General features: G+C 36.8%; 1 protein-coding gene and 1 long non-coding RNA gene across 8 annotated transcripts in view; one reads left to right on the forward strand and one right to left on the reverse strand.

The window, feature by feature from the left end:
- The window catches only part of THADA (THADA armadillo repeat containing), a 332,010-nt gene that overhangs the window by 216,496 nt on the left and 88,440 nt on the right, over positions 1-27,074 (reverse strand). For all 7 annotated transcript variants that reach the window (XM_072768181.1, XM_072768180.1, XM_072768179.1 and 4 more), the window contains 2 exons: positions 26,046-26,168; positions 13,669-13,760 (listed from right to left, as the gene is read on the reverse strand). In XM_072768181.1, the coding sequence (XP_072624282.1) occupies positions 13,669-13,760; positions 26,046-26,168 (215 nt within the window). The remainder of the gene's footprint in view (positions 1-13,668; positions 13,761-26,045; positions 26,169-27,074) is intronic.
- On the forward strand, positions 1,798-8,954 carry LOC140600136 (uncharacterized). Its single transcript, XR_012003315.1, has 3 exons — positions 1,798-2,126; positions 4,561-4,656; positions 8,765-8,954. It is a non-coding gene; the product is annotated as an uncharacterized lncRNA (long non-coding RNA).

The following is a 27,074-nucleotide window of genomic DNA, read 5'->3' on the forward strand; positions in this document are numbered from 1 at the left end:
AGAAGAGAAGGGACTGGTACATCCAGAGGAGAAAAAGCAGGCACAAAAGCAACAAAAAAGAAAATCATACCATATTCAAAGGATCAGTAGGGAGATTAGCTTGGTTGGAGTATACGTATTTGTTGATAGTTGGTAGGAGTTTAATAAATATTTGTGGGTTTGAATAATAGGAGATAAGGTGAAAAGGGCAAGTCCAAATTAACATAGGGCCTTGAAAACTAAGCTGAATAAAATACAATTAGTTAATAAATTATGTGGGCCAGTGTCCAACCTCACTCCTAATAAAAGCAACAGAAATTGAAACAACATGGTAATTTCCCCCTCACACTCTCTTAAACTTGCATTAAAGATTAATGATACCCACTGCTGGGAAGATTACACATGCTAGTGAATTTATAAATTGTATCTTCTTATTTATTTTTTAATTTATTTTTTAAAAGATTTTATTTATTATTTATTCACGAGAGACAGAGACAGAGAGGCAGAGACACAGGCAGAGGGAGAAGCAGGCTCCATGCAAGGAGCCTGATGTGGGACTCGATCCCGGACTCCAGGATCATGCCCTGGGCCAAAGGGAGGCGCTCAACCGCTGAGCCACACTGGCGTCCCTATATCTTCTTATTTAAAAGAAGCCTAACTAGGAGTTTTCTGGAATGTTTACATTCTTGAACACAGTATTTCCATTTCTGATAATTTATCCCAAAGAAATAATCCAAAAACACAAGTAAAGCTAAAATGCATGAGGATATACCCTGTACCACTTTTTATATGTGGAAAACTTTGGGTGGAAAGTAAATGCTCAGTGTTAGGCAGTTGGTTAAAACAAAAAGGAAAAAGTTTAACAAAATAGGAAAGGCCGATGAAAGGGGTATGGGCTTTAGACCAGAGGCAGCAGTGAGCTAGTGAAAATTCCTGAGTAGGAAGGTGAAATGGGAAACTGTTTTTCAAGAAGATCAGTTTACCGAGCAATCTGAAAACACACAAATAGAATCTAAAGACTAGTTATACTGTAATAGCCAGAAATTACACCAGGTGAGATAACCTTACATATTAAAACACTTTGTAAATAAAAGTACTCAGCACACCATTATTAATAATATATATATTAAAAAAAACAAACAAACCCTAGGAGGGGGAAATTAAATATTTAATAATAAGAGAAATACTAAGTAAATCATGGTTTGTCCATTAAAGGAATGCTACTTTGATTGATATTACACATGAAACCCTGAAAAATGATTACATTTTATTTTGGTGAGGGGCAGGAGCAGGAAGAGATTTCTAGAGACAGAAACCTCCACAGAAAATGCCATGGATCCCATGGAATTCAATTTTCATGGGTGAGCCAAACGGTTTGGCAGTGCACAGCAGAACAATTCTGAAGGCAATTAGGGCTGAAAACAAGCAAGTATTTAAGAATGGTATGTCCATCTGTGGAAAGGCCACAACTGATAAATGATCATATGCCAACTGAAATACATTCTTCCCAAGGCATAAATCTATTTACTTCCCCACTGAAACATTATACTTTCACAATGATAAAAAACTGAAGCCTCTATTAGTCAATATTTGTAACTAATCAAAACGAGAGCACACACACCACCCCGAGAAATTCTCCTTTATTGCCCTAACATGTTGAAGCTAATGGAAAAGTTGGTTTACTGAAAGCATAAAGGAAAAAAGAGATGATGACTTGTGCTATGTGTCTGGGGAAAACTGGATACTCACCACTTTTATTTTAGAAGTCAGTGACACTGTTTTTTTAGCACACAGAATCTGATTTCTGAATATAGACAGAGGAGGCAGACCGCCAATACTGCTTTAATGTTTAATGTGAGGATCTGAATCACTGATTGTCCTATAGATAGGACAAAAGAAGGTAGTAAGATAAAGAAGTGATCAGGTGAGCTGTTCCTGCCTGAACGGCAGAAGAACTGAGAAGGGGAGGGCAGTGGCATTTATAGGGGCCACCTGTTTGAAGAGGGTGAGGAAGAGCCCGCAGAGGTGCAATCACACAGCAGCATGAAAGTGAAGAGGCACAGGAGTGGGGCAGGCAGGCAGCCTCCTCCCCCGGGGAGACGAAGGGAGTTAAGAGAGTACTGAAGGCTTTCCACCTTGCAGTACAGGTGAGTCTTATCTCTTCAACTGTTCTTCAGATATTTAGATCACATTTTATAAATGTCTGTATTCCTCTCAGTACTCAGAGTCTTGAACCTAAGTAAGCATTTTTGTTGAAATAGTGATTAAGGGAAAAAAAGATCGGGTCACCTAAACAGGCCACCAGTTATGGCCAGAACCAATGGCTGAGGAGGAGTTTGCACGGGGTCAAAGAGAGAATCAAGTGGGTTAAGGGGAGGAAGTGTGTAACTGACCATTTATATGTATCTAGATCAGTTGTCCATAGCTTGAGTGATCACAGAGATAAACATGAGAAAGAGATGTACTCAGAGCGATGGATGGCTCTAGAATTGTGTTTATAGGGTAGAACACTTTAGATCTCCAAGATTCAGCAAATGAATCACACCTAATGGTCCTCATCAAACATAGCCAGTCTGACTCCATCTTCTGTCCAGCCCAAAGGTTTGCCGTGACCCAGACAGCCTCATGGTCCACTCCTACAAAAGGCTGTTTGTACAGAACAAAACAGTAACAATTTGAAGGAGAGAAAAGAAAGAAACTTGGCAGATAGAGAAAGTGAGACTGTTCAAAACAAATGGCCTAATTTGATTTCAGAGGCCAAAAAAGTACATCAAAATATGACACTGGGTTTAAATGAAATAGGGATTTTTGGTTAATAAATGAAAATAATTAAGTACCAATTCCAATAAATTTAGAAAGATCATCTGACTTCATAGGATTTGGCGACACAATAACATCAATGTTGTAATATAGAGGTCAAATTCCAAAATGAATTCAAGTTCCTAATAAAAAACAGTGTTAGCATTCTGTCAGCTTGTTAGAGATTAGTCATGAACCAGGGAGACATTTCACATCGCAGAGTAGCATTTTTCTGACTTAGAAGTTAATTGTATTTTATTTGGAACCTCTATTTTAATACTCTACAAAACTTTTTTCATGTGTAAAGGCATATACTTTGTTCTTGAGTAAAATTTTTATAATGCAAGCTTCCTTACAGTAATGAATTATATATAACCATATAGCCAGACACACTCGTACTACTTCATATCTTTTTTAAAATTACATGAAGGAATTGCATAAGGAAAAAAAAATCACATTTTCCTATTAGGCTAAAATACTACATATACTACTTATCTTCCTATTAAGCCGTTGTTCTTAATGAAAACATTTTCAAAGCTTTCGAAATAGCCTAGAAGAACGTAGCAGCAGACTTCATTAGTTGCCTACTAAAAATTCATTCCCCCATCCCATCCTTCCTTTTAACAGTATTTGAGTTTGGTTTGGTATATACCCTTCTCTGAGTATGCTGAATATGCTCTGATATGCTTCAGGGAAGATTGGCACCAACCCCAGACCCAACTGGAGAATCCTGATTAGTCTAAGATAATTATGGTGTATTCATTTCCCTTGTCAGGGATAAGTTGGGGCATGCTAAAATGTTAATTCTGGCCAAAAAGATGCAAAGGGAAGTCTGCAGGGTGTGGGATTGAGAGCATGGGAACATACAGGAGGTGGTGTTGTCACTTTTAAAAAGAGAGGTGCAAGGCCACTGGATATTGTGCCTAGACACTGTTGCATCTAGATGTGATAGCTGGAACTGCAGCTATCATGCAACCATGAAGGAAGCTTGCCTGCGGCCAATGTCATTACATCAAGGATGACACAGCAGAAAAATGAAAAAACCCGGGTCTTTGATGGTGTTATCAACCTAGAATGAATCAATTCCCCCTCAAAACTTCTTGGTTATATATGAGATAATAACATCTCCTTATTCTTTAAATTTTGATTTTGGTTTTCTGTTACTTGCAGTCAAAAGCATTCTAACTGCTACAAGTCTGAAGTATTTCAAGTCTCTGTTTAAATTATAACAAATGGCTATTATTTGGGAGATGAACTACAACAACAGAATATGCTGCTTAATTTACTAGCTAGACATATAGTTTAAAGATAGAAAACTCAGCTACATGAGTAGATCCTAAAGCCTTACCTATTTTACTTCAAAGCTGGTTACTCTTCTGTTCCCCTCTCCCTAACTACCCACTCTACACACACACACACACACACACACACACACACACACACACAGAGGTACATACATCATATGCTAATGGCTTGGAATTGACCTCATCCTCATACTAATGATCTGGGAAAACGGACATCTTCTGACAAAACAGTAGAAGAGTCTAACATAGAATATAAAGTTTTCCCAAAGAGGCACTTTAAATATCCTAAGATTAGAAACAGTCTAAGATTATGAAATTTTCATTGATTCATATTTATTATCTACTATATGTTAGGATGCCATTTTGAATTTTTATCTGAAAATCTGGAATAATTTATAGTATATTTAACTGCAAGTAAATGTACGTTTTTCTGTTCCTACTGAGGTATATCTGAAATATCTTCCTTTCTCACAAATAGTGCTGCTCCTGATGATCGGAACCATGCCTTCCACCTGCCTTGATCAGTTTTCCGAAAGTAGTCACTCCTAAAGTATATCTGATGGAACACAAGACGGTAATAAATGTTCTTTAAAAGAGAGAGAGGGGTGCCTGGGTGGCTCAGTGGGTTAAGTGTTTCACTCTTGGTTTTGGTTTACCTTATGATCTCAGGGTCATGAGATCAAGCCCTTAACTGGGTTCCAAGCTCAGTGCAGAGTCACTTGAGATTTTCCCTCTCTTTCTGCCTCTCCTCACTCCTCTCTCAAATCAATCAATCAATCAATCAATCTTTTAAAAAAGAGAAAGAAAAAGAGAGTTTGCCAAGGTCAAATAATTTGGGAGAACTACTGCATGTTATATCCCAATTTTGAAGATTCACAAAATATATTATAGTATATGAACTGTCCTGAGAAGTCCTGTCATAAAGAGATTTTTAATTAACTCAATGTTTCTGAAACTTGCTTGACTCTAGATTTTTTTTCCACTAAATATCTTTCAGTATCTGAGGAAATTAGTAATCTTTAACATATGACACATTCCCTTCTAATACAGCCACTACTCAATTTAGAAATAACAAAAAGAACAAATACTAAAATAACCACATCAACTAGAACTATGCCTTAACAATCTACAGAGACTAGTAGTTATTCTTAAGTAACTTTCTTTCATATTCTCCAATTCCATCTGCCAGGGACACAGAATGTAATTTCTTCTCAAATGATTCCAAAAACAATGCTTTTATTATATAGCAATACTACATTACAAAAACTTCTAAATGATTCCTAATGTCATGTACGATTCAAACTAGCCTCCCTGACATATCTGTTTTACTCACCGGGATAGCCCCAGAACCTCGGAATAGTGATTACAGCAAAGTAGGTGGTCAATGAATCATTGCTCGAAGAATGAATGAAAGAATGGATGAATATCTCCATCACATCCTCCTCTCCACCTGTCTAAATCTTGCCCATCCCTTTTTTTTTTTTAAGATTTTATTTATTTATTCATGAGAGATACAGAGAGAGAGAGAGAGGCAGAGACACAGGCAGAAGGAGAAGCAGGCTCCATGCAGGAAGCCCAATGTGGGACTTGATCCTGGGACTCCAGGATCACACCTGGGCTGAAGGCAGAAGCTCAACGGCTGAGCTACACAGGCATCCCTTGCCCATCCTTTCAGGTGTAGATTAAGCCCTAACTCCTGTATGGAGCCTGGCCTCGTCCCCTTCTGATCCCCTATCCCCTGACAGTACTAGAGAGTTTGATACTCATTTTTCCTAAATTAGTTCACATGTTGGTCTTCTCTCTCAGTAAATGATGAACTCCTTGAAATCCGAGACTATGTTATAAACTACTTTTGTATGTATTAGAATGCCAAGGTAGAACAATAAATATTCAATGAAAAAATTTTATTCAGGGCAGCCCGGGTGGCTCAGCGGTTTAGCGCCGCCTTCAGCCCAGGGCATGATCCTGGAGACCTGGGATCGAGTCCCACGTCGGGCTCCCTGCTTGGAGCCTGCTTCTCCTTCTGCCTGTCTCTGCCTCTCTCTGTGTGTCTCTCATGAATAAATAAATTAAAAAAAAATTTATTCATTACATTTCATTAAAAAATCAGTGTGTAACAAGAATAACTGGAAATTCTTGGAATTTCTAAACCTATACGTTACTAAAATCAGTAGTTATAAGGACCAAGTTCTATGGTGTATTCATATCCAATTTCTAAAGAAACTATTCCCTCTGACTTTAACCTCTTTGACTTCATTTTCTCATTTGGAAAATAGCTCTGTGGTATTTCTCTACAGGTATTGAATGAGCAACAAATACTGCTTGTAAACCCCCTGATAAAGGAAGACTTTATCTCATAGTCCTGGAAGCAATCCTGACGTCTTAAATTATGTAATCCTGGTATTACATTATATTAGTCTGGTTCATATAAAATGTAAGCTACAAAAATACCAAAGCTAAGAAAAAATATTTACTCATGCTTTTACTAAGATGCAGAGAGAGGATGCATGCATTGCCAAAATTCCATAGAACATGCTCAAACTAAAGCAACAATGCCTTAGTTATTAAAGAAGGCAATGGCCTGAAGCAGTACTTAGGAACAAAGATTACTTGGTCCATGCAAGAGTCAATATTTAAGAACACAATGACTAATTCCCACTTCAAGTTCATGAACATATTTCTTTTTAAGAGCTTCTTTTTGGTTAAAATTTTTATTTGTGGTTTCCCTACTTATGATCCATGAACCTAAGAATGAACAAAAACTTGAAACATGAAACTCTCCAGTAGGCCAAAGTGTCAGTATAGACTTAATTCTGATTTTAAAGACTTCTCAACAAGGGTTACACGAAACTTGTACTTTACTTCTCAGTCTCCAAAAATACTCATTTATCAACTCGGCCTAAAGAACCAGACTGAATGTTCTTGAACAACCGTGGAAAATGCATGAATGACACCTCCAGACCATATCAAAACACTTGGGCTCTTAATTTAATTTCAAATTACTTGAATCCCAACTAGTATTATTGTTGCCAATAGAAACTCCATTTATAAATAATCAGCTTTTTTTTTTTTTAATGTTCTAGTTGAGCTTACCCTGAGCTAAAAGTAATCATTAAATTCATTTCCAGCACTACCTGTGTGACCCTTCAGCAAACTGCTCAATTTTCCACACCTCAATTTTCACCTTAGGTTCTCTCAAAGATAAAAACTAGCAACAGTTCTTATTATCGCTTTTTAAAGATTTTACTTATTTGAGAAAGAGAGAGATCATGGGTGGAGTGGGGAGGAGGGGCATAGAGGCAGAGGGAGAAGCTGACTCCACATGGAGCAGGGAGCTCAACTTGGAGCTTAATCCCAGAACCCTGGGATCACATCCTGAGCCAAAGGCAGACACTTAACTGATTGAGCCATCCAGGCTCCTCTCATTTTTGTTAAAGATACGAATGAAAAATATAAGCGCGGACTTGAAAAACATTAGGTTAAATCAAGAAGACATCAATCATACCATAGACAAGGATTATCACAAAACTCCCAAATCCTCTCCCTACAGCACCAAACTATCATCAAATACAAGAGGTGAATGTCTTACTGGCCACACCAATAATCCTATTGAGGTAATTTAATTCATCTCCTACTTGCCAACCAGAAAACTAAGATTTCTACATTCCTGACACTACAGTAGGACATTAGAAGCCTTGTGACCTGCTGCTCCCTTGGGTGTCTGCATGAAAACAGAGTGTGAAGTTCCCTAGGAAGAGAATATCCACGGGACAGAGGCTTTTGCCATCCATAGAAAGGGTCTCATAGTCACCTCAAAACAAACTTCTCCATTGGCCCCCTTCCCACCTTTCCTCCTAAAAACAACAGACCACATAGAAGATGTGAGATTCTTGCTCTACATTGAGACCCTAGGGGACGTGGCTCATTTCCCATAGTTTGACAACATAAAACCTACAGTCAGACTCTAAAAAGCTGATTCACTGCTCATGAGGGGCTACGTGTATTGGTGTGTAAATCGGCATGCATTCTACAAATGGACTTGATTTGTGTTCTAGTTCTGCCACTTTCTGGCTGTATGACCTGGGGCAAATAATTAATCTGCTAATCTTAGTTTACTTCTCTGAGAAATTAGGATGACTATCCACTCTGCAGGGGTACAATAGAGGCAAAATTAGACACCCATCAACGGTCTGGCGAGGCCAACCACACAAACAAGCACGGAAGCTATGCTAACCCCTTTCCTTCTGCATCCGTGGAACAGAGACTGCAAGCATAGCAGATAACCGCAGATATTCTTCATGAGACTGTCAGGTTCCCCAGTGCCAAGGGCACGTCTGATTCATCTTTGGATCTCAGTGACCAGCAGAGGGCCTGGCCCAGAGTAAACACATAATAAGTGCTTTTTAAATGGAGAAAATGAGAATCCTTTGGGTTGGAGGATGTTACGATTATCCTGGCCACAGTCAAAGAAAAATTTGATTTTCAGTTTGGCCAAACGGGTGCTTGCTACAAACTATTCTATAGTTCAAAGCAAATAGGCTATTCTGAATTCTAATAATTACATTCTCTAAAATATGAAAACCCAAATGCCCTACAGCTCTCAATTTTAGTTTTGAGAATCCAATTATTCCCTAAACAATGGAGTGGGTAACCACAGAAACTTGTGGAATCTCTTTTCCTAGAAAACATGAAGAACAGGAGAGAAGCCAGTCTGTCTGGAAACTGCCTCAAATTCTATCTATAAGCAAAGGCTGGATCAGATCAGATGCTAAGAGGATCCTTTAAGACCTACACAACTACAATGTTAAGAGAAATAAACTAAAATAATTCTCTGTAGTTTACACCCAGAAAAGTAAAATAAATACAATTCAACATCTCCTAACGTAGTCATCAGAAATAATTTTACTTGACCTAGTGGTGCTTTTATAAACATATTTTTCTGAAATTGTGCTAAACCATCCCAAGCTATCAATTTAAATATGAGCTTTCTCTAATAAGACAGAATAGAGGTTATTATAACTTAACAACACAAAAACCAAGATTATTATCCTATTGTTCCATTTTTCAATCTACCTGTTTCCATGTAGCCCAAATCTACTCATTTCCAAGGCTTTTTAAGAAACACTATTTCCCCCAAACATCCCATGCAGCTTTCCCATTAATGATTTTCTAGTGCATCTGTTGATCATGTCACACTGTGCAGCTGCTTACTACAAACGGTCTTCTACTTGTATCTTTTGCAAATAATAATTTTTGTTCCCCTAACAAAACATAAGCTCCTTGAGCAAGGTCCAAGTGTACTCCCCTATTGTGTCAATGAGTTCATGACAAAGGCTTACAAATTTTCATTGGCTGATTAATTGATTTACAATGAACAGAGAGGGGCGCCTGGGTGGCTCAGTTGGTTAAGTGTCTGACTCTTGAATTTGGCTCAGGTCATGAACTCAGGGTCCTGAGATCAAGTCCTGTGTGGGGCTCTGTGCTGGGCAGGAAGCCTGCTTAAAAATCTCTCTCTCCCTCTCCCCTTTCTCTCACTTGCATGCACGTGTCCATGCACTCTGTCATTCTCTCTCTCTCAAATACATAAATAAAATAAGATGATAAGATAAGTTAAGATAAGAGATCCCTGGGTGGCTCAGCGGTTTAGCGCCTGCCTTTGGCCCAGGGCATGATCCTAGGGTCCTGGGATCGAGTCCTGCATTGGGCTACCTGCATGCAGCCTGCTTCTCCCTCTGCCTGTGTCTCTGCCCCACTGCCCCCCTCTCTCTCTTTCTGTGTCTTTCATGAATAAATAAATAAATTCTTAAAAAATAAAATAAAATTGAAATAAATGAAATGAAATGAAATGAGAAAGCAAAAGCTATAGAACACTCTCTACACTGAGGACCAATATGAAGCTTTGGCAAAATCTAAATTAAAGTTTTCAGAAAAAAAAAAAAATAAAGTTTTCAGGCTGCTATATATTGACATTTGTCATTTACCTGAAACTAGAATAGTTGGAGGTTAATGCTTGTAGGGGCTAAAGAGAAAGACCTAGAGTTAACACATCGGTTTAGCTCCTGTCCTGTACGTAACAAGGAAGGGTTCAAGGGTGCCCACTCACAACACTGCTGATGGAGACCATTTTGGGAAGCCCAGCACAATCCCCAGATGACAGAGCTGTGCAAGCTCTGCTCCTATATAGGATCAAAGATTCATTCTGTCAGGCCAAGTCAACTAGGGAGTAATAAATAAAAAGGAAAGGAAATTTAGCAAATTAAAATGTTGTAACATTATTTTTTTAAAAAACCAAGTTAAACAACTTTTCTCATTCTTTACAATCCAAGAAATATATCTAGAATAAGACTAAGGAGCTCTAGAGTCCAGTCATTACCAGTGCACTCTACATACTTATAAATAGGAATGCAGAACCTCCTGCTCCCTTCTTTACATATGAAAAGGGAACTTCTTGTCTATACTACAAGGCAGGTACTGTTTTAGGAACTGGGAATAGAGCACTTTACCAAACCTACAATTTTAGTAACAATTACATAAAGCCTTAGCTTAGTATTTTACAAAAATAAGAGACCTCCAGGATTGACCAATCTCTTATCTTAGAGGAGAAAACCAAAGTCCAGAAAGGTTAACTAATTTGTCTCAGTTGATTATTGTGGCTATATGGCAACAAAGGCAGGGAATAGAAACCAGATTTCTTATCTCTCCTCTAGTAACAAAATTTACTTACTCTTTAAGCAACTATTTCTGTGTTCTAGCTACACATATGTTAATTGCCAGGTATACAAATAGGTAAGATACGGACTCTGTTCTTAAAAATTTCAGTTAACTCTAAGGTGATGGGATAAGCACCTTAATAGAGATGGTAACAGAAAAAAGCAAACTCTGTCTCTAATTGTGTAGGACTTCCAATGTTTTATTTATTTATTTTTAAAGATTATTTATCTATTTGAGAGAGAGAGGGTGAGCATGTGTACGTGCAAGGCAGGGGAGGAGCAGAGGGAGAGGGACAAGCAGACTCCATCTGTGCTGAGCTTAGAGCCTCCCATGGGACTCCAGCTCAGAACCCTGAGATCAAGACCTGAGCTGAAATCAAGAGCCGGACACTTACCCGACTGAACCAGCCAGGCACCCAACTTCCAACATTTTAAAAGAAAATAAATGGTTAATCATTTATTTTATCCCCACCATAGCCCTGAGTACAGAGTACAGATCTTATTCTTGTTACATAGATGGAGAAATTGAAGTACAAAGAGGATGAGGCAGTATATTAAGGTCATCTCTAGCAGCAGCAAAATGCCTAGAAACCAAGTCTGTTTACTCCAAGATAGACATTTTTTTCCCACTAGATGGGAAAGGCAGATGTTCTTTTTATGACCAGTTCCCTTCTGACCAAAAGCACACATTTGCAAGACGGTGTGCAGAACAATCTGTGGCTGTGAAAGTAGACTTAACTGGCCTGTGAGGTCTCATCAGCTAAGTGTAGTTATTCGATGGTTGAGTAACCAACCAACCAACAAGACATCATTATTACTAGCATTCTTAAAGTGCCCATTATGTATACACAGAATAGATGGGAAAGGTTCTGCCCTCAGGGAGTTAATATTGTAGGGAACAGGGTTATAAACATTTCAACAAAAAGTGACATAATTAAACAAACTACGACTAGAATAACCACTACAAATAATGGCTAATTTAAGACACTAAAGGTTTTGCAGAGCAAATCTAGTAGATGCTTCCAGGAAATATACTCTTTAAGAGTTAAGCAAACAGAAGCCTTGTATACATAATGATACAGACCAATCTTCAGATTATTAAAAAAAAGGCTCTTTCTTACCAAGAATGTTCATCATATTAAAAAAACTATTATTTCCTTCATTTCGCCTTTCAACTTTACTCAAAACGATTTTATGAATGGAATAATTTCTCTCTTTCTAGGAAGTTACATATTTTGTAACCTTTCCTATTTAAGAAGAATGAATTTATAATGGGGCTCCCATCAGCATGCCTTTGGCAAAAGGATTAAAGCAGGATGGTTTCATTGTGTTATTCTTTCACCCTCCTTCAGATGTAACCTACATGGAATGAATCTGATGATTTCCTCCTATACACAGTAAAATCTGTATACGCATCCAAGAATAGTCACACTATAAAAGTAAAAGGGAAAAAAGTATTTCTTAATTGTCACGTTCAGTTTTAAACATTAATTTCGCTATTAATTATCTCATATTTTATTTATGCCATTATTTATCATGGCCTTATAACATGACCAAACTGTTTTAAACCTTAACACTTTTTAGAATTATTAACAAAGAAAGCCAAGGATAAACAAATATTAGTGATTTCAAATTACTGAGAGAAACAATTTCTTTAGAAACTGGCTAAATAGTAAAAATTGTAATCATATCAAAGGAATAATGTTAGCATTATTTAAAAAAAAAATACAACTTGATTTAAAAAAAAAAAAAAAAAACAACTCTGCAGTATTTCCTGAAAACACTCAAGGGATTAAAAGAAGCCAATTGCCTTCTTTTAAAATATTTGTTAAATTTCATAAGGTGATAAGCAGCAACTTAAATGGCAATTCAAAACTATCAGTAGATTTCATTAGAATTATCAACGGTACATCATAAAATTATTTCATGACATTTTCTAATTCCTAAAACTCACTTCCATCACAAGAAAGTATTTTCCCAAGTAACAGCTCAAAATCTAAATTTAAAATGTGATAATCAGCCTTTTTAGGTAGGAGAGGAATAGTACCTTAGTTATCTATAGATCATTCAGAGACAGTACTGGGCCTCATCAGATTCTGAAGTAAAGAAAGTAATTAAACACGCAGTGACAGTGACATCTAGTGTCAGCACTTGCAAGCCACTAGATTACCATCAAATTCTCCCACATGCTGAAGAAAGAACTATTCAAAACTTGTCTTCTAAAAAAAACCCCAACTAATGGAACTTCTGCATTGTATCTAAAAATGACCCATCATCAAAGTGTTTCAATAAGTTTCCTTCCAGACATTAAAAAAAACTTTAAGAGGAAAACATCTTAAAGGAAAACCATAACACTAAAGACCTAAAAGTAAAAAAGCGTTGTTTATTCCATGTAGCCAACATCTATCTGTAACTGCTCCCCTTGGCTACAGAGTTTATGCAAAAGTAATCTGGGACACATTCTGATTAAGTATATTGTAAACATTTAAACTTCCAGATATAAAAGCAAAGATACTACACAAGCTAGTACTTGGTTAACAAACACATTAAAAAAAAAAAAAAAAGCAATTTAGGACATTTCAGGAATACCTGAGGATGCAAAGAAAAAAAAACTTCAGCTGTTGCACTGAGAAACAAGCTCGACATTTCAGCCCTTGCTACCTTGCCGTATTTTTGTTGCTTTAAAAGGTACACTTATTAAACAGTAGGTATTTTTGCCCAATAGCTTACAATTTGGCAGCCTAGATTAATTTACTATAGCATTTTAATAGTTTTATGCTCTAGATAAATCCATAAAAGTAAGCAAATTTCCAAAAATTATTTTTGGCCAGGACAATATTTTGTAAAAAGTAAAGTTAGCAATAGATGAAGCTTACCTATTTTTTTTGGAGAGTTCATCCTTTCCCCTTTTAACTCCAAATATTCTTGTGATCAAGGTACTAAAAAGAAGTGTGGATGAATTTCTCACCTAATGTAAAAATAAATGCACAATAAGGGTTAAGAAATATATATGGCATGAAACCAACATTTACCATGTTCAAACTTGACATTCAAAGTCCTTACCCAATTGGCTAATGTGGGGCTAAAGAAGATATGGTTTGTGTTCATGAAATAATTTTCAAAAACTGTACAGTAGCTGACTCAATGACTTCCTCTTACACTAAACTTTGTAACCCAACCACATGCATACAAGGGCTCTTTCCTGTACTCCTAACATTACTACCAATTGTTTTCTTTGTACTTGTATCATCAAATAACACTATTTTTAAATTTTAAAAAATTCATTTTCCTATATTATTTCTGACAAGAAATACCCCAGTAAAGAGCTCAGCTCTTTCCATTTATTTTCTGTAATTGTTTACCTATGGGAAATATTTATGATATCTAAGTTAATCCACATTAATTAATATGGCCAAGAAAATATTTAATATCCAAAGTATTGTTTATTAACACCACAATGTAGTAATTTAATAAGTTGTCTGTTATAACTGTCTGAGACAACTGGTTAATAAAAGAGGGAACGATCATTAATAAACACAAATCATTTCTTCAAAATGATAATAACAGAGATACCTATTTCCAAACCAACGTGTCAAGATGTTTTGTTGGATCATAAAAACATCTTGAATGCCACAGCATAAAGGGCTTCCTCGATTACCTTGCCAAATCAGAGCAGAGATGTATAAATACGTACTGACTTCCCTATAGGATGTAAGTCACTATGCCAGCCCCATGGAAGATACCTAGCAATAGAAGACACTTACAGCCAATACGAAACCTGTATCTTAATGAGATAGGTGTCATAATCATATGGTATGTTTAAACAACATAAGAAAAATAATTAAAAGAACCAAATGTAAGATTACAAAAGAGCCCTCTGAAACCACTGCAATAAGGGTCACAAATTCAAAGGCCCACAGGGACCAGTGAGTGACAGGGGCAGCACATGGCTGAGTCTAATGCAGTCACTATTCAGCTTCAGCTGAGCTGCATGAGGGAACATAAGCCCAGTGTTGCCAGATCTGCTTTTTCAAGAGAAGCCAAAAAACCCAGTTTTTATGTGAAATCTCACTATTTTGAAATGCTGGCAACAAAATAAAGGGGGAAAAAAAAAACCAACATCAACGAGGCCAAATAAAACACAGTTGTACGCTAGATTTGACCTATCAGCCACCGGTTTGCAACCTCTCCTCTTGAAGCCCAAGACTGACTCAATTCACACATGGTAACTCTGGAAGTGGACAATTCATACCAAAGTGGCATAATTCATACCAATATTGCTATGAAACCCTAAAATTGGACAAATTCACTTATGTTCATTCCACAGTCAACATTAATGAAGCACCTACTACCTGCCCTAATGTCCCCAAACAACAAATCAATCTGTCCTGTTACACTATCAATATGCCCTCACTCAGATCTTGATTCTCTCTCACCTGGTCTATTGACTTAGTGCCCAAAAACTCTTGGGTTTACAATGACTTGGTAAAGTCATATGAAACCTTGTCTCCTCTCAGGAATCGCACAAAGACAGAAAAACAGAAGCACAAATTCCAACTTACCCCTAAGCCAAACTTTCTAACAAAGGCTGCCAAGTGCAATCAAGCCAAAATAGGAATTCCTGGAGACGAAAGAGGATGACTGCCAAGGAACACCTTAACCAAAACTTAGAGGACTGTTTTACAAAGTGAATTGGTACCCCCAGAAAAAAAAAAAAATCCCTTTGTCTGATTCAATAAACTGGAGGCAGGAGACAGTCTTTCAGTAATATTAAGATGGATCTGAGGGTTCCAACAGTACTAGCCTGATAAATTCAGTACCAAGTTCCCTTATTAGGAGCCATAATCATCATCATCGATTCCAGTAGGCGTAGCAAAACAGTGATATTCTACCATTAATTAGATACAATTTTTTTTTAATTAGATACAATTTTAAGAAAAATAAAGTTTTCCCTTATCAGCTCTTTGGTTACCCCGTTAATTGATTACTAAAGAATCATTTCCATAAATTTACCAGTTTGCAGAATAATGAGTTCATGACATAGCAACCCCCAAGGGCCAACAAATAATGATTTTTTTTAAAGATTTTATTTATTTATTCATGAGAGAAAGAGGCAGAGACATAAGCAGAGAGAGAAGCAGGCTCCATGCAGGGAGCCCAGTGTGGGACTCCATCCCGGGTCTCCAGGATCACACCCTGGGCTGAAGGTGGCGCTAAACCACTGGGCCACCCGGGCTGCCCCCAAATAATGATTTTTAAGGCATTGAAAAGATAATTTTCCTTTTATTGAGATAAAATTCACATACCATAAAATTCACCATATTAAAGGGTACTATTCAGTGGTTTTTTATTACATTCATAATGTAGTATTTTCATCACTCCAAAATGAAACGCTATACACATTACCAGTCATTACGCATCTGCCCACACCAGGCCAAGCACTAATCTACTTTCATTTCTATCGACTTGCCTATTTGGACATCTCATATTTGTGGGATCATGCAGTAGGCAGCCTTTTCATCTGGCTTCTTTCACTTAGCTATTCTCATGGTTCACCCATGCTATAGCATGTTTCAGTATGACATTCTTTTTCATGGTCAAATATGCCATTGCATGGATATACCACATTTTAAAAATCCACTCATCATCTGATGGACATCTGGGTTATTTCCATTTGGGGCTAGTATGGATAACTATGCTATGAACACTCCTATACAAGTTTTTGTGTGAACATGTTTTCATTTCTTTTGGATACATAGGTACAAATAGTACTGCTGGGTCATATAGTAATGATAGAGTAGGCAGTCAGACAAGAGTTAAAGGCAATGGCAGTGATAAATACGTGATGTATTAGAAGCCTGGGGCATAGCATCCTGACTTCGTGGCTTTTAACATCCTGGCCTTATGGCTTCCAATGCCCCAGGGCTAACAGACCAGGAGCCACGGGCGCAGAATATGCACTCTCCTTTCCAATCTCTGCCCCCAAGGTATAGCTTCATTATAATATATTTACATTGTGGTTTCTTCAACCTACCCCTAACTCATCCCCATAGCAGAAGATGGCCATGACAGTTCCATCAAGAGTATCTTAGATGACTGGAAACAACCTCAGTCAGAGACTGCTCTAGCTATGACCTACAACATATGCAAACATAAAAAGAAAAGATACCCTTAACTCCTGTACAGTGGCCACTTTTGGGCCTGCCCACTCTCCCACCTTGAGAGTATAATGTCCTTAATAAGCTGCTTTGTGCTTGCTACTTTCCTTCTGGCTGTCTTGATTTGAGTGCGGATCCTCACGTAAATCGTTCATGGGAAATCCAAGAAACAAAACCTTCATTCACACAATGCAGATGTCCCCACTGGTAACAGTAGCTGTACATCAACCTTTTGAGGACCTGCCACAGTGGTGGTATCATTTTACATTTGTGCCAGCAATGTATGAGGGTTCTGATTTCACCAAGTCTCCAAATGCTCCCCAATAATTGTTACCATCCATCTTTTTGATTTGAACTATTCTAAATGGTTGTGAAATGGTATCTCATTGTGATTTTGATGTGCGTTTCCCTACTGAGTAATGATTTGAATATTTTTGTTTCCCTACTGTGTAATGATGTTGAGTATTTTTTCATGTGCTTATTGTACATTTACATATCTTTTCTGGATAAATTTCAAGTTCTTCGCCTATTTTTTAACCAGGTTGTCATAATTTTTCTCACAGAGTTTTAAGAGTTTTTTTTTCTTAAAGATGTTATTTATTTATTCATGAGAGACATAGATACATGTATACATATATGTATATATATGTATATATGTGTATATATATGTGTGTATATATATATATATATAGAGAGAGAGAGAGAGAGAGAGAGAAACAGAGGGAGAAGCAGGCTCCACACAGGGAGCCCGATGTAGGACTCGATCCTGGGACTCCAGGATCACACCCTGGGCTGAAGGCAGGTGCCAAACCACTGAGCCACCCAAGGATCCCCTTAAGAGTTCTTTATATATTCTGGGGCACTAGGGGGGCTCATTTGGTTGGGTATCCAACTCTTGATCTTGATCAGGTACTGATCTCAGCATCCTGAGTTCAAGCCCCATGATAGGCTCCATGCTGGGTATGGATCCTACTTTAAAAAAAGTCCTTTATATATTTTATATATTAACCAAATATCAGATATATGTTTTACAAATATTTTATCCATTCTGTCTTTTGTGTTTTCATTTTCTTGATGTATTCTTTGAAACATAAACATTTTAAATTTTTATCAAGTCTAATTTATCATTTTTCTTTTGCTGCTTGTGCTTTAGGTGTCATATCTTAGAAACTGTTACCTAACCCAAGGTTACAAAGATTGGCAGTTAATATTTTCTTCTAAAAGTCTTACCATTTTAGCTTTTTACATTTAGGAGTTTGACTCATTTTGAGTTAATTTTTTAATATGGCATAAGATAAGAAGCAAATTCATTCTTTTTCATGTGTATATCCAATTGCCCCAGTATCATTTGCTGAACAGACTATTCTTTCCCTCACTGAATTATCTTTTTTTACTAAATGTTAGGTTTTATTTCTAGACACTTAATTCTATTCCATTGATTTATAAATGTCTATCCTTATGCCAATATCATGCTATCTTGATTACTGTCACCTTTGTCATAAGTTTTGAAATTTGAGCATGTGAGTCCTCTTTTTTTCTCAAGATTGTTTTGGCTAGTCTGAGTCCCTTGCTTTTCATCTGAATTTTACAATCACTTTGTCATTTTCTGCAAAAAATTCAGATGAGATTTAAATAGAGACTACATTGAAATCTGTAGATCAATTTGGGGAGTATTGCTATCCAATACATGAACATGAAATATCTTTCCACTTATTTGAGCCTTCAATTTCTTTCAAAAATGTTCTGTAATTTTCAGTGTACAAGTCTTCACATTTCTTTTGTTAAATGTATTTAACAAAATACAAGTATTTTATTCCCTTTGATGGTATTATTAATGTGTGTGTGTGTTTATTCCTCAGGACTTTCGATACAGAAGACTATCACTGAAAAATAGATAAGTTTTGCATCTCCCTTTCCAATTTGGCTGATTTTTTTTTTAAGATTTTATTTATTTAGTCATGAGAGACACAGAGAGAGACAGAGACACAGGCAGAGGGAGAAGGGAGAAGCAGGCTCCCTGCAAGGAGCCTGATGTGGGACTTGATCCCAGATCCCGGAATCATGTCCTGGGCCAAAGGCAGACGCTCAACCACTGAGCTACCCAGACATCCCAATTTGGCTGATTTTTATTTCTTATTCTTGCCTAATTGCCCTACCTACAACTTTTAGTACAATATTGAATAGATATGGTTAAGAGTTGATATCCTTGTCCTATTTCTGATCTTATGAGGAAAACTTTCAGTCTTTCACTATGGAGTATGTTATTAGCTACAGGTTTTCCATTGGTACCCTTTGTCAGGTTGAAAAAGTCCCCTTCCATTCCTAGTTAATTGTTATTTATAACATGAAATGGTGTTTGGATTTCTGCACCTGTTTAGATGATCATGTGGTTTCATCCTTCACTATTCCTATGGTACATTATATTGATTTTCATATGTTGAAATATAAACTATATTTTTAAATGTGTAGAAGTTATATAGCATAACATTAGAAACATTAATGTAAATACAGAGGAAATAACTAGCATGGAAGACACTACTTGTTACTTAAGATAGAAGAGCATCCCCGTTTTTTCGTGCAGGAGTATAAATGCTTCCAGGACATCTGGTTAAGGTACTCCCTTTTTTTTTTTTTTTAAGGTACTCCTTTTTATTTTCATCCATATTTTCTGTCCCAATCCACTACAAAGCTAATTAAAGAAGGAAATTATGTAGAAGTACAATTGAGAGAGAGGTTAAGACTGGCTGACAAACTGCATTACCAACTCCTAAATCATTCATAGTAGATGCTAATATGAATCTTTGATATCATATCAATGTAGGTAATGAAAAAGGTACTAATCAGTACTAATATACTTTGAAAAACTCTTCATAGTAACAACAATGAAAACATGTCCTGTTTGGGAAGGATGGATCAAGGAGAATACAAGTAAAAAGGAGAGACAATAGAAAAAAGTAGTAGTAAAAAATGGAGAGAATAGAATGGCTGCCAAATAACTTCAGCTATAATCAATCCTTATCATAAGAAAAATACCAGAAAACCGTCCTGTTTTCTTACTTCTTTCTCCATCAAGCCCCCAACATATGGTTGATAAGGACCTGATATTCAGCTACAAATTAACAATTACTATCAATTCTTCCTTTCTTTTCACTAAGTACATAACATTTTCTTTCCTTTCAAGCATGAAAAAGCTAACCATATAGACTTGTATAAAATATGGAAGGATTTGATAAAGGAAAAGAAAATTAGGTTTCACAAAGCAATATGTGTGTGTGTAGAAGTGTGTATGCTTGTGTGTATGTATATGTGCACATAACACATTTTTCTTACATATATATGGCTTTTCTAACATAAATGCTCCCTTGACAAATAGTTTTAAAATATAAATGCAAGGATGCCTGGGTGGCTTAGCGATTGGCTCAGCGGTTGGACTGCCTTCAGGCTCAGGTCATGATCCTGGGATCCGGGATTAAGTCCTACATCGGGCTCCTGTGAAAAGCCTGCTTCTCCCTCTGCCTATGTCTCTGCCTCTCTCTATATATCTCTTGTGAATAAATAGATAAATCTTTGAAAAAATTAAAATAAAATAAAATAAATAAAAATGCAGACAGAAACTATCATGTGCAATCACTATGTGGTACAGTCATTTATACATCATACACCTTTACCCTTAACAGATGGTCACATCCCTAAGAATGGGATCTGCATGTAATATAAAATATTTTGTCTAGTGTACATGGTGCCAGTTTATAATAGAAAAAAATACTTTCTGAAAAAATTAAATGGGATTTGGATTTTAATTTGCCTTTCATCACTTCTTAGCCATGTGACCATGAAAAAGACACTTAAAAATTTAGGTCATAAATCCCTCATCTGTAATCCAGTAAAGCTGTACTGAGATTTCTGGGCCTAAGATTAAGGGGAGGGCCAGCCAAGTCTGGAGTTCGTGGTAATCTCGTTCCAAAATAGTGAGGCAAAGAGAGAGACAGAGCTTCAATACACCACCTATGCGTGATTTCTTTTTTAAAGTACCTTTCCAAAAAAAAAAAAAATAAAGTACCTTTCCTGTGAGTAAAGCTCCATGCCAAGGCATGTAACGTAATGAGTAGAGAGCATGGCTAGGTTTAAGTACCACACAGCCTTCCACCTGGAACCCTTGTAGCAAACTCACAACTACCAGAGACTCTGAACATGCTCATACCAACAGAGCACAGAGTATATACATGGCAGTGCCACTGGAAATATCTGAAAGGCTCCTTTTCCTCCTCTGAAACCCACTGCATATTGCAGACCAGAGCTGGCCTGAGGGAAACAACTAACGATATACCAGATAGAACTATAAGACCAGTGTGGGTCTTAGTACGATGCTACAATGGTACACTCAGTGGAGTTTCTAGGCAAGCTGGGAAGATGAGTTACCTGCCCTGCAATGAGGATGCAGGGAAAGATCAGGTTTTCCAGTCACTGAACAAAAAAAAGGGACTGCCCAGAAATGTCTCAGTTTCTATACATGCACCTGTAAGTTACTCTTACCTAAATTTTTTTTTAATTTTTTTTTTTTTATGATAGTCACACACAGAGAGAGAGAGAGAGAGGCAGAGACATAGGCAGAGGGAGAAGCAGGCTCCATGCACCGGGAGCCCGACGTGGGATTCGATCCCGGGTCTCCAGGATCGCACCCTGGGCCAAAGGCAGGCGCTAAACCGCTGCGCCACCCAGGGATCCCCCTCTTACCTAAATTTTTAATAAAGATTTTATTTATTTGAGAGACAGCATGAGCAGCGGAAGTGGTATGGTGGGTGGCAGGAGGTGGAGAGAGGCAGAGGGAGAGGGAGAAGAGGCTCCCTGCCCAGAAGGCTGACTCTAGGAATCCAAGGATCATGACTTGAGCCCAAGGTAGACACTTAACCAACTGAGTCACCCAGGCTCTTTAACTTGACTAGCTTCATCTCTAAAATACATGTCAAAAATCATCACCTGTCACCATTTTTACTAATATTTTTCCATTCTGAGCCATCAGAACTATTACAATAGCTTCCTGATTAGTTTTCCTCCTTCCCTCTTGCCACCTTTCAACTGAGTCTTTTTAACTACATCAATCAGATTCCAGCACTCTCCTACTGAGAAGCTCTCTCATAAAGGTGGGAGCAGTGGGAGCCACAGTTCCAAAGCCCAGGTCTGTCCCAACTAAATCTATGGAGGCTGTGACTCATCCAGCCATTTTCAGACTCAGACGAGACGCTACCACAGGGCATGGGAACTGCCTTCTCTTGCAGCTGCCCGAGGGTTGTGCCAGCACCTGTCTGAGTTGTGCTAATGCCCCAAGTGTTAACCTTTGACCAGTAAGAGGGGAGATGGGACTGTTCCAAGAGGTGGCAGTTTCACATGGCCTGCCCAGAAGATCTATCACGAGACCAGACAACTAGCTCAGTCTTCCTGCAAGTTCAAGGCCTGCTCAGTAATACTTTTCCTCTTTCCTTGTCTCACCTACTTTTTCCTTCATTCTTGCTGCTTTGAGTTTGTACCATTCAATAAAACCTTAGCACCTAGATTATACTTCCAGCTCTGTTTCCTAAGGAAAAGAACCCAAACCCTACAAGGTAGGTAAAATGCACCTTCTTTGTATTCCTACAACACCAAAAACTTTCCCCATTAATAGCACAGATTCTGGAGTCAGACAGATAATAGTTGTGTGTCCTTACACAAAGTTATTTTGCCTCTCTGAGCCTCGTCTTCCTTATCTGTAAATGGAGATTATAGTAATAGAATTGACTTTGCAAAGCTGTCCTGAGCATTAACAGATATTATCAAGGTAAATGATGCCAGGTACAGAAAATTCTCAACAGGACAGCCATTATTATGTTTATGTCTTATTTATTCTTGTATTTCTAGTGTTTAATATATCATCTGCCACACAGTAGGTGTGCCTAATGCCTAATATGTTTACAATACCTTTCCCTTATATTTTAAAAATGTCCAACAAGTGGCAAAGATCAAAAAATCTGTTGGTCTTAATACAAAAGACTGAGGAATCTGTAAAAATAAAATTATATATGAATGCTTGTTGGAAAATGTCCCTTTACTGCAAAATTTACATTAAGTTAATTTTACTTGTGTTTTGTTATTTTTTTTCCTCTCCACCAAGAGAAAACAGTTAAGTCAGAAGTACAGATGTAGTGATCTTTAGGCACAAAATACATTCCTGAGAAGATACACACAAATTACATTTCTATAAGTTAAAACACATTTCACCTGCATTCAGGAAAAATCAATTCTTTAAATGACCTCAACAGAGAATCCTGTAGTAACCTGCTTTAAACTGTTGTAAATTTTAATAGTTTTATTTTATTTTTTTTTTTTAATTTTTATTTATTTATGATAGTCACACAGAGAGAGAGAGAGAGAGAGGCAGAGACATAGGCAGAGGGAGAAGCAGGCTCCATGCACCGGGAGCCCGACGTGGGATTCGATCCCGGGTCTCCAGGATCGCGCCCTGGGCCAAAGGCAGGCGCTAAACCGCTGCGCCACCCAGGGATCCCTTATTTTAATAGTTTTAAAATGAAGCCCTCTTCACATTCATTGGTTATGTTTATTTATAGTTTTGGAATATATTAAAGTTTTTATAAGAAAAAATGTAACAATCAATATATTAAAGTCATAGATTGATCATTAGGGCTATGGTGTTGACTTCCTCTAGTACAGCTGAGGAAATAACCAGAACCAAAAAGATTCCTTCATAACCAGGGTTAGTAAGGAAGATTCCCAAAAATAAAACTACACATGAGCACATACACATATTTACACAGTTTTTTGTGGATATATGTGTGTATCTGAGTACTACAAACATATAAAACCCACATTTAAAAAAAGGCAGAAAATTAATAATGACTATATATGTATGGTAGTTAAACAGGTAACTTTCACTTTTCTTTTAATGCTTTTCTTTATTTTCAAAACTTCTCTGGTACATGTGTTACTGTTTTAAAGGTCCCCAAAAAAAGATTTTTAAAAAAATGAGCCACTCATTTTTGATACTTTCAGTTTTATTAAAAGGTTGGAAAAGTCACCAGGTTTCATTCTCTGAAAGATTTCTTTGTTCATCTTGAATTTATGACTTAAAGAAAACAATATTGATATTTCTGGCAATCAGTTTTACGATCTCTAGTTTTCCGGATGGTCAAGCCACATTCCTACCTCTATGACTCTACTAAAGGTACACAGGTATTGCTCTCTGCTTCCTGAAAATGCAAAAGGTAAACACTGTGTCCTTGGGAGTAGTTAGGCAATGCTCCTAGACAGGATTTTAGACATTTGTCTTTCTTACAGGAAGACGCCCAATTTTCCAGGCAGAAGTTGGCAACCTTGAGGATTCCTCTTCACATTAGCAGTCTGACTCCTAATATACTATACTATGACATACTGACTCTCAGAGGCTATGCCTATACTTTGCCTATACTACGATATACTGACTCTCAGAGGCTTATCTTATAGTTATAAAATGGTTTGTGTGGATCACTGACCGGAACACCTGCCTTTCTAGCAAATTCTCCATTTTGCAAGTAACATATTAAGGTCTAGCTTCTTTCCTCTTCTCCCTTTGACAGTCTTTTTTTTTTTTTTTTTTTTAAGCCACATGTCAAGTACTCACAAACCACAGGTTAGTCTCCTTTATTCTGGAAGGAAGACAATAAAATCATGGTATTTCTCCTAAGAGTTATGAAAGTTGACCTTCTTAAACCCAACAGCTACTATCCTGGGTATTGTCCCCTATCTTTAGAGTTCTGAGTCCAAAACAGTGATCATATTGCAAAACAAAACAAAACAAAACAAAACAAAACAACAAACAAAAAAGTGACTCAATATTTAACCTCTTCCATTTTAATACTTTGTGTTTGTTTGTTTGTTTCTAACCCTTTAATAGAGTATATTTACAACACTTGAACTCAACACAGATACCCAGAGCCCACAGCATCCAAAGGAAAAACTCATTAAGATACTAAGAGTTGTTCTACTTCTAGCTCAACATCATTAGCCACCAGGGAAATATAAATCAAAACCAGAATGAGATAGCATTTCACACCCATTAGGTTGGCTATTATCAAAAAACAACAACAACAACAACAACAAAACAGAACAGAAAATAGTAAGTGTTGGCAAGGGTGTAAAGAAAATAGAACTCTTGTATATTGCTGATGGAAGTATAAAATGGTACTGCCACTGTGGAATACAGTTTGGCTGTTTCTCAAAAAGTTAAACACAGAATTATCATATGATATACACAAAAGAATTAGAATCAGAAACTTAGTACTTATACACCAATGTTTGTTGTAGCATATTCACAATAGCCAAAAAGAAAGAATCTAAATGTCTATCAACAAATGAATGCATAAACAAAATGTCACATATATGCACAATGGAACATCATTCAGCCTTAAAAAGGAATGAAATTACGACACACACTATGTTAAAAACACTATTCTAGGTGAAACAATCCAGATACAAAAGGACAAACATTCTATGATTTCACTTATATGAGGTACTTAACAATAGGCAAATTCACAGAGCCTGGAAAGTAGAAGAGAGGTTACTAGGGAAAGGGGGAAGAGGGAGAAGAGAAACTGTTCAATAGATACAGAGCTCCTGTTTAGGATGATGCAAATGCTCTAAAAAACAAAGGGAATGACTGCACAACACTGCAAATGTACTTTATGCCACTGAACTGTACATTTTAAAATGGTACATTTTGAAAAAGAAACAAATGACAGTTTAAACAAAAATAACCATGTAGTATAGGTCTGTAACACACGTAAAAGTGGAATGTGTAATAAATGCACAAAGATTAGGTAGGAGAAGAGAAATCGAAGTATTATATTGTTAGGTTCTTATAAAGTCTTAAACTTCAATTGAAGTGATAAATACCACTTAAGGGTTGACTGTGAGGCTAAAGATACATGCTAAAATCCCTAATGCAATCACTTAAATAGGAAAACAAAGAGTTATGGCTAAAAACCCAAGAAAGGAGATAAAAAGTAGTTTATTAAAACCTACTTAGAACTATAATTAGGTGAATGAAAATAAATGGCAAAAGCACTTACTGCCCAGACTGGTGATGTAAAGCCTAGAATTGCAGCCTTAGCTCCATCAGCAACATACGGAATAATATTTTCTCCCAGACGTGTATCTCTGAACAAGGCTCTAAGAATATTTAAAGCATGAACCTAGAATAAAAATCTGAAAATTAGTTTTGCGTTGAAGACCATGGTAATTCTAGATCTGTACATATCCAATAATTTAACCTCAAAATTAAAAAAAAATTACTGAATTACAAGAATAGGTAATCCACAGAAAAAATAGCACATTTTTAAAAAGATTTATTTATTTATTCATGAGAGACACACAGAGAGAGAGAGAGGGAGAGACACAAGCAGAGGGAGAAGCAGGCTCCCTCTGGGGAGCCCTCTGGGGGACTTGATCCTGGATCCCAGTGTCATGCCCTGAGCCAAAGGCATCTGCTCAACTGCTGAGCCATCCAGGCATTCCTAAAATAGCATATTTTAATAAAACAACTATTATCTGATAAATCAATTTTTTAAAAGTAAGATTTGAACAATGCAATAAAAAAAAAGCTTGGTCCAATGGACATATGCAAAATCCTGTACCTAACAAATAGACACAATGTGCTGTTTTCAAGTACACATTAAACATCTATTTTTTAAAATGACTTAAATCTATCTACAAATAAAATCTCAACAAATACCACATAATTAAAATCTTACAGATTATGCTCTAATTATACTATAATTAAATTAGAAACTGATTTCTTTAAATACCATTAAAACTGACACTTTTAAAATACACTGGTCAAAGGAAAAAAATTGTTTATATTTAGAGGTGAATAACAACCAAGATGCTACACATGAACATTTGTAAGTAGAACTTAAAAGAAATGCATATCCTACATGTTTCTATTTTTTAAAAAGACTAAAAATAAATATGCTAAGTATCCAATTAAGATGATAAACAATAAATTCAAAACAGAGAGAAAATTTAAAAGAGCAGAAAATTTGAAAAAAGCAACAACATAAGCAAGATCATTAACAAAACCCAAAGCTGATATTTTAAAA

The sequence above is a fragment of the Canis lupus genome, chromosome 11 (genome assembly GCF_048164855.1).
Source record: "Canis lupus baileyi chromosome 11, mCanLup2.hap1, whole genome shotgun sequence".
In the NCBI taxonomy this organism is placed as follows: Eukaryota; Metazoa; Chordata; class Mammalia; order Carnivora; family Canidae; genus Canis; species Canis lupus.